Source organism: Anas platyrhynchos, chromosome 15 (assembly GCF_047663525.1).
Source record: "Anas platyrhynchos isolate ZD024472 breed Pekin duck chromosome 15, IASCAAS_PekinDuck_T2T, whole genome shotgun sequence".
Classification (NCBI taxonomy): Eukaryota; Metazoa; Chordata; class Aves; order Anseriformes; family Anatidae; genus Anas; species Anas platyrhynchos.
Window position 1 is genome coordinate 2,789,161 of NC_092601.1, and position 13,732 is coordinate 2,802,892.

The 13,732-nt window shown below is 40.6% G+C and overlaps 2 protein-coding genes across 6 annotated transcripts in view; both read left to right on the plus strand.

Moving 5' to 3' along the window:
• Positions 1–6,640, plus strand: part of ZC3H7A (zinc finger CCCH-type containing 7A) — a 28,647-nt gene extending 22,007 nt beyond the window's left edge. For 3 of the 4 annotated variants that reach the window (XM_038187122.2, XM_038187123.2, XM_038187121.2), the window contains 7 exons: positions 50–126; positions 669–802; positions 1,170–1,275; positions 1,724–1,832; positions 2,745–2,878; positions 3,201–3,364; positions 4,623–6,640. In XM_038187122.2, coding sequence (XP_038043050.1) covers positions 50–126; positions 669–802; positions 1,170–1,275; positions 1,724–1,832; positions 2,745–2,878; positions 3,201–3,364; positions 4,623–4,812 — 914 coding nt within the window. In that variant the 3' untranslated portion in view covers positions 4,813–6,640. Of the gene's footprint in view, positions 1–49; positions 127–668; positions 803–1,169; positions 1,276–1,723; positions 1,833–2,728; positions 2,879–3,200; positions 3,365–4,622 lie in introns of all 4 variants that reach the window. The other variant, XR_005269596.2, reaches the window with a different exon arrangement.
• A 218-nt stretch (positions 6,641–6,858) lies between these two features.
• TXNDC11 (thioredoxin domain containing 11) overlaps positions 6,859–13,732 on the plus strand; it is a 37,386-nt gene continuing 30,512 nt past the window's right edge. The window contains exons 1-4 of one of the 2 annotated variants that reach the window (XM_038187124.2): positions 6,859–7,123; positions 11,600–11,674; positions 11,966–12,182; positions 12,890–12,987. In XM_038187124.2, the coding sequence (XP_038043052.1) occupies positions 6,978–7,123; positions 11,600–11,674; positions 11,966–12,182; positions 12,890–12,987 (536 nt within the window). In that variant the 5' untranslated portion in view covers positions 6,859–6,977. The remainder of the gene's footprint in view (positions 7,124–11,599; positions 11,675–11,965; positions 12,183–12,889; positions 12,988–13,732) is intronic. The other variant, XM_038187125.2, reaches the window with a different exon arrangement.

A 13,732-nucleotide genomic window follows, 5' to 3' on the forward strand; every position in this document is an offset into this window, starting at 1 on the left:
TTTCTGCAATTTTAGGATAGTCGTAAGTACTTTTTACTTTCCTTTACAGGCATTTCACATGATGCTATTGTTCAAGAATCAAAGAAATATTGGCAGAACATGGAAGCTAGCACCCATGGATCACAGGTATTTTAATTTTGCCATGAAACTAACTCTGTAGCAACTCTGGTAATTCTTTTTCTGGGTCTGTATAATGTAGTGTATTTCAGAAATCACTTTTAACTCTCCCCGAATGATCTTTCAGTATAGCTTTTCTTGGTGCAATTATGCTTAAAATGCCTGCTTTGCTTCAATGCAATTGCTTTTTTGTTTTTCTTATTCTGTCATAGGTGAAACATGAAACCTAATTGTCATTTCAAAGGCAGCTGCCATAGGGCCATTGATAGTCTTTTGTGTAGGACCTTTATCTATTTAGTTTATACATCGTATTCATATTATCACAACTTCTGTGTACATATAGTTAAATCAGAAATAAGTTAAATAAAAAGGTATTCCTTAAGAAATGTCTAAATATGAAATTTAAAGCTGAACCATTGCAAGGCGTGTAGTGTAATATCTGCTTCAGGACATAGATTGTATACTTCTATTGTAGGGGTAATTCATAATTGTGTGGATTTCTTTGCAGATACAAAATACTTTTATTGTTGTTGTTATTTTTTTGGCTTAAGATCCTTGGGAACCAAATGAAATATGGATCACTTAATTTGAAGATTAAGTTTGTTTGTGGCCAGTGCTGGAGAAATGGTCAAGTTAATGAGCCAGACAGAAACAAAAAATACTGCAGTGCAAAGGCAAGACACCCGTAAGTAAGACAGAACAGTGAAAATTTTGCCTTCTTGTAGCTGTTTAAAGCCTCACTTGGGAAACTTTGTTACTGCTAAGGAAAGAGGCCATACAAGGAACTCGAAAAGTGTATCGAAGCACAACAAAGTAAATCTCTTTGAAGTATGTAAATAATTTGTAATGAGAAATGCTACAGTGGCAATTTGCTTTTTTAATTAATAAGTTATGGTAGAGTTTCCAGCAAAATTCAGTTAAAGCTTTCCCTGCCTAATTGAGATTTACGAAGAAACATTCGTGGCTTTCCTGGTTCTACTTCTGTCTACACACACTCTGTCTTTTCTTAGTAATACTTTTTTTTTTCATTGCATGCGTCCATTTTTAACTAGGTGGACCAAAGATCGCCGTGTGGTGCTAGTGATGTCTAATGAACGTAAGAAATGGATGACTATTCGTCCTCTTCCAGCAAAGAAACAAGTGCCTCTGCAGTTTGATGTATGTTAACCTAAAACTAACCTTGTTGGTTAAGAAAATGGGGTAACTGGAGAATACCAGTAACTGAGCTTTTTTCATCAGTTTTGCAGAAATTCTCATGGGAGCTGGTGGGGATGTGCTAATAGTGTTTCTGCAGTGCTAAGTCTTAACATCTGAGATCAGTCCTTTTCTGCTACTGAAGCCCTTTCTCATCAGTGGCAGTTAGTCACTTTAAAAAGTGATTTAACTAAATTCTTACTCATGTTACTTGCTTCAAACAGTTTACTCTTTCTGACAACAGTAATAGTGGTTGTTTGTTTTTTTTAATAGAATAAACACAGTTTTACATTTCAGGTGATATAAATGTCAGCTGGGGGGAGAACACTAGCCAAGACTTAAAAAGCATTTTCTGGTATCATTCATTTACTCTTTATATTCATAAGGAGTTTTTTTTTAATTCATGTTCCAGTTGTGCAATCATATTGCTTCAGGCAAGAAATGTCAGTATGATGGAAACTGCTCATTTGCTCACAGTCCCGAGGAAAGAGAGATGTGGACCTATATGAAGGAGAACAGCAGTAAGGTTTTTTTGTTTGTTTGTTTGTTTTTTTAAAGTAGGCATTTAAAGGCATGCTCTAACTCTTTTCATTCTTTTTCCTCAATAAGTTTTTAATCCACTTTAGTCTTTTGTAGTAAGCCTTGCAGGAGCTTCTTTTTTAATTTGAATATACCCAGGCTGGATATTCAAAAACAAATAAAATGAATGATATTATCTATTCATGGCCCACAGTGTATTTTAGCAATACAGTAGTTTGTATCTTATTTTTTAAGGTGTTAGAAGCAGAATATTGATCTGTGTATTAGTAATGTTGTTTAGTACTTACGCTCCATATTGCTATGTGAACACACAAGGATTCTGTGGCTAGCATATGGTGGCAAGCTATTTGTGGAAGCATTCCCTGTTGTCCCCTTGGCCCTCCTTCTTGCCCTTGGGTGTTTACTGGGAATGACTGCATGTTCAGTTGTTGATTTGTTATCCCATTAGAGAGTTGCAGGGCAGGATTAATCAAAAACGATAAGTAAGCCATGACATAAATGATATTATTATTGTCTGAAAGTAAGCAAACTAAATCCAACCAAAGTTGTAGCATACTTTGTATTAGCATTTAGAAATACAGATATTAATATACCGTGACATAGTTGTTATCTGGTGGCATAGTTGTTATCTTTACTCTGGGTGTCTGTTCAGAAATGTGTAACATCTTCCTTTCCCCTAGATAGGCAGAAATGGGTCTTGGTAAGTAGCCAGAGATTCATATTGCTCTTGGCTCTTATCTCTAAGCTCTGTAACTGTCTATACTGTGTCCTTCCTTTTTTCTTCTTACCATAGATGGGAACTGAAGTAAGCTTGCAAACTCAGTTATTTATCTAGTATTCTCAAAATCCTGCCTTAATTGCTAATTACTTATTTTAGCTTCTGCTCTCATTAGTTCAAGACTTGGAGCAGTTGTATGACATATGGCTAAAAAGTCAAAAACAAGAAAAAGGAGATGATACAGCTGCTCAGGCAAATAAAGAAAATGGGAAGCAAATTCACATGCCGACTGACTATGCCGAAGTTACAGTAAGTAATCATAGACGTAATTCTAAATTCAAGTGCCTGTTCCCTTCCCTCTGGTCAGTAACACACTGTTGTTCCTACTTTCTTGGTGCTTCTTTAGATGATACTGGCTACACTAAATGAAAACTTTAAGACTGTAGAGCAGTATTCTGAATCCTATAAAAACAGTGAAGTTCATAAACTAAAGGTGATTGTTTAAGTAGGAGTATCTGATGAGCTAAACAATAGGCCAACATAAAGAAAACATTTAAAATGTATTAAGAACAGTTCTGTGCTTATTGTATTCTCAATGTTTTGTTTTTCTTATAAATTTCTTATAAAACAGGTGGATTTTCACTGTTGGATGTGTGGGAAGAACTGTAATAGTGAGAAACAATGGCAGGGTCACATTTCTTCTGAGAAGCATAAAGAAAAGGTTTTCCACACTGAGGATGATCAAAACTGCTGGCAGTATCGCTTTCCAACTGGATATTTTAGCATTTGTGATAGGTAGGTGTTTTTTTAAGACGTCAAAAATGCTGAAGAGTGACATTTCATAGTGTAAATAATCAGTGCAGTTACTAGTTTTAACATGAGATGTTCTAGTATTTCTTGCTTTGTAAATATCTTTCAACAAGAAAGTAAGTAATGGACAGTATTTTAGCATGCACTGTTACAACTCAGGGAGTGACAAGCTTCCTAATCATGGAACCAAATGAATTGCTTGTGTGGCCTTAATAAAAGGTCACAAGTTAATTGCAGCTGGGCAAAACTTTGTCAAAAATACTGTTGTTATTACAAGTTTATTTAGGGATCTGCCTTTCATTACCCATGGAACACAAGAACAGTACCTAGCTGGATACTGTTATTGGAGCTTTAAGGCAAGTAGAAACTTTGTTGGCACATACCTGTTGTTTTGTTTTGTTTGTTTTTTTTCCTGCATTCAGTTGCACATCTTGATGCTCCCTTTGCTCCTCTTAAATGCAGCCTGTTTTACCTGACTGCAGTAGATTTTGGTAAGCCAGTTGGCAGTTCTTTCCAGTGTTGGAATCTTCTTGGAAGGCTAAAACCTTGGGAATCTGCATTTTTGGATTTAAAAGTTCACTGTGCTGTTCCAGAGACCTTTGTTATTCAATATCAAGTTAAAGATTTTGAGTGTTTTAGAGATTTAGAGAAATTACATAGCATATAAAGCAAGTTTTTTTTGTCTGGGTGGTCTTTGCGTGGAAGTTTACAAGCCCCCTTTACTAAACTTTTAGTAACATCCGGAATGTATTTGATGCTTTGTGTGCTAATGGACCTCAGCTGTGCAGTATAAAGTGAATGTAAACTGGTATGCTTACCACTTAATGGAAAAATACTAGAATAAAATGAGTTCTTAAGTCATGCTGAGTACTTCAAAACCAAACTTACTTAGCAAAGGGAAAATATTTTTTAACATAAATAGTTTTTGAACAAAAGTATATCTTAGTGGATTAAATGTTAAGATATTAATTTAACTGATAATTTGACCTTACCAAATTAAAGATGTGTCAATCATTAAATGATTCGGTAAAGTAGGAGCATGAAGAGCAGAAAGAAAAGGGTCAGTTCTTCTCTGCAAATACTTTACAGCTACTGTCTTGCTTAAAAGGTAAAATACTCTTCTAGTTAGGTTTGTATCCTTAAGGTTTTAGTGTATCTGAGAAACATGACTGGGAAAAATACCTAGATAAAATAGTTGTCATGATAACGTGATAAAAGCGCTATTTGAAATGTGTCTTAACAGATACATGGCTGGTACTTGCACTGAAGGAAACAACTGTAAATTTGCCCATGGAAATGCTGAACTCCATGAATGGGAGGAAAGAAGACAAGTTTTAAGAATGAAGCTCAGCAAAGCAAGAAAAGACCACTTGATTGCTCCCAGTGATAATGACTTTGGAAAATATAGTTTTTTGTTTAAAGATTTAAACTAATACTGAGATGACATATACATGTTACCAGCTGGAAGCATAAACCAGAGAATTTGATAGTAATCAAAAGCATGTGACAGAAAAGCTGCAGGTTTTCTGCTTTTATTGGCATATATTCCTCCTGAACAGCAAAAATATAGTAGATTTAGGGGGATTGAGTGGACCTGTCTATGCTCCCATGAAACAGAGTGGTGATTAAAAAAAAATCTGAAGTATTATGTGCTTACTCACCTCCTGTTGGACAGAAAGATAGGGAATAGAAGGGGGGAAGAGAGGTTATAATGTCTAGGAAGCCCCCCTAGTATCAGTCCTTCAGTTGAAAAACTTTAAGGCGTCAAGGTATTACAAAACCGAGTGTTATAGGTTAAGAAGAAAATGATGAATGAAAATTCTTCAGATCTGTTAATGGAGAGGATTTGTTTAAAACAAAGTTTGCTACTTATCTATATGTAGGTTGCTAAAAAGGATTTTCGTATTAAAGATTTTAAACAAAATAACCATTTAACTACAATATATGTTGAATGGGTATTTTTTTCTCTATTTGTATGTTTCGATATCATTTACTGAAAAAGGATCTTGAGAGGAAAAACATTAATTTTTGAAAATGAAGTAGTTAAAATTCTGTTTCTTGGTCTTTGCTGTTTAAATGATGATTTTGAAAGATTACACTAGTATGTCAGTATTGTGTATTATTGTATGAACTAATGTTGCCTGTAATAAAGAGAACTTTACACAAAGCTGTTTTCTGCATGTAGCCTCTCAGGCAAATCATTGTTTGTTTTTACAAAACCTCAATCCTATTAGCAAAAGCTTGAGCACCTATAGCTAAAATTTAGAAGGTTGGTATCTGTATCACCGGCTCCTTGTTTGCAGTTTTCTTTATTGGCATCAACTCTTTGGACTCATCACATTATTAAAATAACAAAAACTGCCAACTTACTTGCAAAATTAGATGAGTGTTTTGGAGCTACATGGTGCTGGGACATGTTTTCAGTCTTTTGACTTCAGCATGATCAACACCTCAGCTCTAATGTGTGTGGTGCTCAAGATTCCCTTTCCCGCAGACCACAGGCAATGGAAGCCATCCATGGGCTGAGATCAGTTCTGACAAATGAGCCTTTGGGCTTTATGGGCACTGGAATTCCTATTTGTTTCATTTTGGCTTCTCTACAGATCATACTTCCAGCTTCAATTTTGTGTTAATTCAGTTTTTGTTTGTTCTTAAATGAAGCTTCTTTCAGTCAGTCATTCAAAATAGCTGAAGTGAAGTTTCTCCTCCCTTTTGTTCCCCATGCCTTACCTCTCCCTCCTCTCAAGAGTATTTTTATTCCCCTCTCTTGGCTCACGTATCTAATTAGAAGAGCTTTAAGAATGACTTCAATAGTTTGAATGTTGGCAATATACTGTGTATGTAAAAAGTGTTGAACCAAAGTTCAGTGAGACCCATGCAAGTGACAAGCCTGGATGTTGTTTCCCTTTCACTTTATGAACTAAAAGCACAGTGAATAATATTAAACCAACACCCTCAGCACGGGCGAACTTGTATAGTAACTGTTCCTCTCGGACTCGGCTGGGGTGCATTTGAATACAACGTACAGTATGCATACAAAATTAGCTTGGTGCTTGAAATACCACCTGTTGTGATGCTAATTTTTTACATTGTTTGTAATAAACTGAGCTTGAAATAGAGTACTATGACACTTATTTCTGTGACAAAACCTCATTGTATCGTTGCTTTCTCAATTTTATGCTTTCCTTGTTTAATGTAAGTGCTCTGTAAATTATTGGAAGTAATCCTAGACAAAACTAAACATGAAATCCTTGTTCTATATAGACGGTGTGAGAGCTTTAATTAATCCATGGGAGAAGAGTGTGTGTGTGGGGAGGGGGGAACAGCTTCCAGGGGGGCGTGCGCTCCTGTCAGGGACGGAGGGACCCCCCATAGGAGGAGGACGAGGAGGGGGAATCCCCTGCGCAGGCGGAGTTCCCTGAGGGCGAGGAGGAGGAAAGGCGCAGCCTCCCCGCCCCTCCCGGCCGCCTGTGCGCCTGCTCGGGGCGGCGCGACGTGGCGGCGGCGGGTTCGCCGGCAGCCGGGCGGGCAGCGGGGAGCTGCCGGGGCCCGGTGTCCTGCAGGCCGGCCCCGCCCCGCCCCGCCCCGCCCGGGGGTGATGTCGTTATGTGGCGGCCCCGGCCCTGCGGCTGCCTCCAGCCCGCGGCCCCGCGCCGCCCGCATGGCGCGGCGGCCCGAGCTGCTGTGCGGCGCTGCCATCGCACTGGGCTGCGCCTTCCTCGTCGCCCTCAAAGTCACCTGCAGGTAATGGCGGGCCGGTGTTGGTAGCCCCGGCCCGGGGCTCCCTCCCTTGGTGGTCGGGCGCTGGGCCTGCTGCCGGACGGGGCTTCTTCGTGGCAACCAGCCTGACCCCAAGGGCTCCGGCCCCTGCCGCACCGGGGAGGGGTGGGGGAAGGGCTCGGTCCCGTGGTGCCACAGCTGGGCCACGCGATTCTGGGCCCTAAATCGGGATCCGGGTGCCGTGTATGGGATTTTAGGGCACGGTGACTCCTGGCTGCGTGCTGTGCTTGGTTAAGGGCGTTGCTTTGGGGTCCGGATTTGGGTACGGGAAGGTGGCACGGGGCTGGCTGCCTCCCTGCTGTGCGGAGGCCGACGTGTGTTGGCTGAGGGGCCTTGCCCGCAGGGAACGTGGCCGAGAAGCGCCGAGGCCTGTGCTCGGTGCTCTTTCCATGGACAAGGAGCAGGATGGACCTTTAGGCTTTGGTCAGTGTCGTGCCTCCAACGGCCGCTGAACCACAGTCATTGGATGCTCAATCATCTCCCTGTTCAACTGTCCATTACTATAACATACATAATACGTTTTTATTATTTTTTCTCCTGTGCTCGACACTTACTGTGATGCTTTTGTTCTCTTCCTGTGCCCCTTTCTTCAAAAACGTGCATGTCCCTTTCATTTCATTCCTAGCTGTATAGGAAAGCTGACAAGTTGCTCCTGGAATGAGCTTCTCACTGCTCTATACTCTCCACAGAAAATTTGGTTACAGTGTTTTGGCTTTTCATAGTATAGTCAGACAGAAAAGCTAATACTGGGAAAGTGTTCTGCATTGTGTTGCTGCCAGAAACAGAAAATTCAAGTGTACAAATTCCATGTGCGATTTGGAGGATGGTTAATTGTACACGTTAACTATGACTTAATGCTTAATTTCTCAATTCACATCAGTTCAGTTTGTAATCAAGTCTCAGCACCCAAGTACAGTTAAATGTTGTAAGTGGCAGGAACTTCTACAACCCATGAATAAAGTGTATGGAAGGGAAAATTCCCTTACTACAAGGGAATCCGCTAGTGGGGACCAAGGTATTGCAGGTTTGTAGACACTCAAGGAACAGCCATCTGCTGCCTGAGCTAACATGTAATTGTGAAAAGTCTGCGGTGTAGAGCCTGAACTATTTCTGGTACCATGCAAATGTCTTTTGAGGCAGCCTTATGACTTGGCAGACGAGGGGCCTGATCAAAAACATGCTTGCATGTGCTTTCTGTTATTATCAGGTTGTTCTGTTGAAATGAGGCTTAGTTTGTATGTAAAAACTATGTGAAGGTCCTGTGCTATACATCAGAGGGAGGCACTGTTGAGCAAATCAGAGTAAGAAGCTGGTGGCTCTTCGTTTGTTGTGTGGTGCTTTTTTTCACAGAATCATCTAGGTTGGAAGAGACCTCCAAGATCATCGAGTCCAACCTCTGACCTAACACTAACTAGTCCTCCACTAGACAATATCATTAAGCTCTATGTCTAACCATCTTTTAAAGACCTCCAGGGACGGTGACTTAAACACTTCCCTGGGCAGCCCATTCCAATGCCTAACAACCCTTTCGGTAAAGAAGTTCTTCCTAATATCCAACCTAAACCTCCCCTGGCACAACTTTAGCCCATTCCCGCTCATCCTGTTGCCAGGCACGTGGGAGAATAGACCAACCCCCACCTCACTACAGCCTCCTTTAAGGTACCTGTAGAGAGCAATAAGGTCGCCCCTGAGCCTCCTCTTCTCCTCCAGACGGAACAATCCCAGCTCCCTCAGCCGCTCCTCGTAAGACTTGTTCTCCAGACCCCTCACCAGCTTTGTTGCCCTTCTCTGGACTCACTTGAGCACCTCGATGTCCTTCTTGTAGCAAGGGGCCCAAAACTGAACACAGTACTCGAGGTGCGGCCTCACCAGAGCCGAGTACAGGGGGGCAATCGCTTCCCTAGCCCTGCTGGTCACAATGCTTCTTATACAATCCAGGATGCTGTTGGCCACCTGAGCACGCTGCTGGCTCATACTCAGCCGACTATCAACCAATACTCTCAGGTCCTTCTCTGCCAGGCAGCTTTCCAACCACTTATCTCCCAACCTGTAGCTCTGCTTGGGGTTGTTGTGCCCCAGGTGCAGGACCCGGCACTTGGCCTTGTTGAACTTCATACAGTTGGCCTCAGCCCATCGGTGCAGCCTATCCAGATCCTCCTGCAGAACCTACCCTCGAGCAGATCAACACACGCACCCAACTTGGTGTCATCTGCGAATTTACTGAGGGTGCACTTGATCCCCTCATCCAGATCATCAATAAAGATATTAAAGAGGACTGGCCCCAGCACCAAGCCCTGGGGGATGCCACTAGTGACCGGCCTCCAACTGACTTTGACTCCATTCACCACGACTCTTTGGGCCCAGCTATCCAGCTAGTTTTTAACCCAACAAAGCGTACGCCAGTCCAAGCCACAAGCAGCCAGTTTCTTGAGAAGAATGCTGTGGGAAATGGTATCAAAAGCCTTACTGAAGTCAAGGTAGACCACATCCACAGCCTTTCCCTCATCCACCCAGCGGGTCACCTTGTCATAGAAGGAGATCAGGTTTGTCAAGCAGGACCTGCCTTTGGTAAACCCATGCTGAGTGGGCCTGATTGCCTGGTTGCCCTGTAAGTGCCGCATGATGACACTCAAGATAATCTGCTCCATGAGCTTCCCTGGCACTGAGATCAAACTGACAGGCCTGTAGTTCCCCAGGTCTACCCTCCAGCCCTCTGTCCCTTCTTGTAGATGGGCGTCACGTTTGCTAGCTGCCAGTTGGCTGGGACCTCCCCTGGTAGGTAGGACTGATGATAAATTCATAATTACTAGAGTTTTGTTTGTTTGTTTGTTTTTTGTTTGTTTGTTTGTTTGTTTTTTTCCCTATTTGAGGATAGACATGTAGTTCCTGAATCATTTGTGCTATGGTATATCTTCTGTTGACCTATTTTACATATTTTCTTTAGAGCCAATTTCCTATGTCATTTTTAAGGCTTATGCTGTCATACCCTGTGTCCATCTGTCTGCCCATTCACCATAACTCTTGAACTGATTGTCCACTTCCAGTTTAATCCAGTAGAGGAAGCAGAGGTTTTTAAGCAGTATAATGAAAGTGGACAACCTGAATATGTGTAAGAGGAGAAATTCTCATTTAATGTCTCCTAAGAAGCAGGTGTCAGTGTGAGGTTAATGCTTATGGGCTGCGTTTGGCTTTCAGTGCCTACTCAGCACGTGGCTGGTGAGTTGAGGTAGTGCTTCTGTACAGGGAAGAAGTGAGTGGTTTGGCTAAAAGTGGGGGTGAAGGAATGGGAGGGAAACAGGAACTGATTTGAGGGGACCTAAGAAACCAAGGGCTGGGGAAGAAGGGTTAGTGAGGGGCGAGACAAGAAGGACCCAAAATAGAAGTCCATGGGACAAATAAGATTTTTGGCCATCTGCGTGAAAACAAATTGGTTTGTGAGTAGTGGAATTAATGAATTGTGTACCTGAGGAACCAGTTTGTATTTTAAAAACTCTGGATTTGATATGAGAAATGCCTCTTATGTTTGAATTACGAACTTCCGTAACTTTTAGAAACTTTTAAGTCTTGAGCTTTAATTATGTACTAAATAACCTGGAAATGAGAGGAGCTGTTGGTTTTGTGGATCTGTTTTATTAAAACACAGGCACCAACCAGGAGGATCGTAAGATTTGAAAATGTAGCAGTGTTACTAAGAGGTTGCTTAAAGTATGAATTTAACAGTGGTCAGGGCTCAATAATTTATTGGTTACTAACATTCTAACCTGAAAAGAATCAAAAGAGGTAAAAATAAAAATATTTTTATGTTTAGCTTTTTGTTGTGATACAAGGCAGAGAAATGCATAATCTTTCCTAAAACTTCCTGTCGAGGAGAAACTATGGCAAAACTGATCAGTACAGTGATGTGGTCCAGAGTTTAATCTAATTTGCTGTAGTGTAAATATAGCTAGTTCAAGAGAACTAAGAAAATAACAGAAAGAATACAATCATACGCTTGTGTTTAAGGCAGTTTATACCACTAAACACTTCTGAACACGTTGGAAATACTGAATTTTGGAATTGTTGATTCTAGATTTGATAGAAAGCAGTTTCCTGAGCACTTAGTTTATGCTCTTGGTATTGTTGGTCAAACTTGTTTCTCTTAAGAAACTTGTTCTATCTAAACCTTACATTGTATAGTCTTTAAACACTTACTTGTAAGTTCTTTTTGCTGTAGATGAAACATGTCCTGAACAGAGTTCGTGATCCCTGCTCTAATCACTGACATCAGTGAAGTAAACCAATACACATTTATGTAATGCTAAAAGTCATTAGTAAAAACAAATATTTTTTCATAATACAGTACAAAAGAAGCATAGAATACTTCAAAGCATAAGCATAGTAATAGTCTCTGTTCATACAAACATCACAAATCTTTATGACCAGTGTCTCTTCTCTTATCAGGGTGCTGTTACCTAAAGTACAAGTGTTAAAAGAGGATGAGGCCAGGGAAGAAATCCAAAGAAATCACTCTTCCTGGTAATTTTATGGTCTGCAGCAACCAGCAATAAGAGTGTGAGCTAACACAGCCATAAACTGAGTGCATGTTATGACAGTGTTACTTTCTGAAGCTTGTTAATAAGGGTAATCATTAGATTTTACGGTATTTCTTGAAACTAACTCAGATAGTTGAAGTTGTAGTCATTTTGCATCAATTCTTAAAGTTTTGTCATTGCATGACATTCACTAATGTGAATGAGGGCTTTGGGCACACTTTTTTAAACTCCTGTTTTACAGTCTCAATAAGCTCTCTTAACTTCCTTCCCACAGCCGAGCAAAAGACGTAACAATGCCAGCAAAGCTTCCCATGAATTTCTTCTCCACGAGATCTCCAGTCATTGATCTTTTCCGGGGACAGTTAGACTATGCAGATCACCTTCGTCAGGATTCGGAAATTGCATTGTATTTCTTCTATGCACCGTGGTGTGGGCAGTCTGTTGCAGCAAGAGAAGAAATAGAACGTGTGGCCAGCAGGTTGTCAGACCAGGTAACTCTAGAGAAGATGCGAATCTTAAATGTGACCTGATAGCCTCTGTTTAGAGATTAAAGAGCTGATTTCTGTCAACCCATGGGCACCAGTAAGACCTGAATGTCTGTGTCTTTGAGTAACTAAGCTAGTCATCTTTACATATGTAGTGTTAGAATAAATGGAGAAAACCTGTGTTATTTCTGCTCCTGGATGGAGAGCCCTGCAAGCTTCTTCTTAGAAGTGTTTCTGGACTTATTTGTGTGCCTTCAGACACAAACAACAGGGAGTTTGCCTCCAGTTCCACTATCACTGGAGACAACAGTAATCATAAAAGGCCTTGCAGCCCTTGCATTGCTGTCTGTCGGTTGATTACCTCTGAACACAGATACAGTTGTCCGAAACCTCCACTTGTTGAGCTGCTTTATGCAGAATAAGTTATCAATATGGGTTATGACAAAGTTAGTAGATTTGGAGGATTTCGGTTAGGAAGCTTAAAAACTAGAAGTGACCATGACAGATTGCTATTACAAAGAAGTGACCAACAAAAGCAGGAAACAAAAGAAAAAAGAAAAAAAAACTTGGATGATAGAATTAAGAGGAACAGATATGGAATACTGCCTTGAAAAGTCATTTAAAAATAGCAGATGGAACAGATTGGAAAAAAACATGCTAGATAAAGAACGTCACTGTACTTCGCTAGCTGTGAATTTTTATCTGCTTTGCAGGTGCTTTTTGTGGCCATTAATTGCTGGTGGAACCAGGGGAAATGTAGGAAGCAGAAGCATTTCTTTTATTTTCCTGTGATACACTTATACCACCGGAGGTAAGAGTTTCTTCGCAAAACAGAGTTTTTTTTTTTATAAAATGTTGCATTTTCAAGGTGCTGCATCTACAGTTATAATAAACAGATGAAGAGGAGGAGATTCTGGGTGAAGCTCGTTATACATGCTACTTAGGTGTTGAGAAGGGCTGTAAATGTCAGTTAAATGACATGCTGCTCAGTTCATTGTTCAGGAAAATTTGTAGTGCACACACATCTCCTGGATATTCTCTCTCCAAAAAATTCAGATTTATATTTTTATTTTAGATTTCTGCCTGCTCTGTAGGTGGATTATATTAACTGGTCCCAATGTTTAGCAGCAGCCAAGTATGTATTTAAGGGCTGTTGAAGGTAGTGGAATGTAGGTGCATGTTTAAATGGAACTGTATACTGAAGGTGTTCTTCTAAATTTGAATTTCACACTCATTTTTTAATTCTCTAAATGTTGAGATACCATCATATAGTATTCTATATAATCTCGTTTTTATTTTTCTAGCATTTGTATGTCTTTTTGTGTGTGTGTGTGTGGAGTGTAAAACACTTTTCTAATGCTAGGTACAATAGAGTTGGATGCTGTGTAGTTTCTCACGTTTTTGCTTGTGCACCTGAGTCTTGCATTGCAGCTCTCTTCCATTACAGAGGCTGATTTTGTTTGGTTTGAGGATTTATAAATTGAGGAGAAGCAATCCTTATCTTTGTCAGCTGGACTTTGAATCACATTAAATCACATTAAATTGTTCAATGGGAA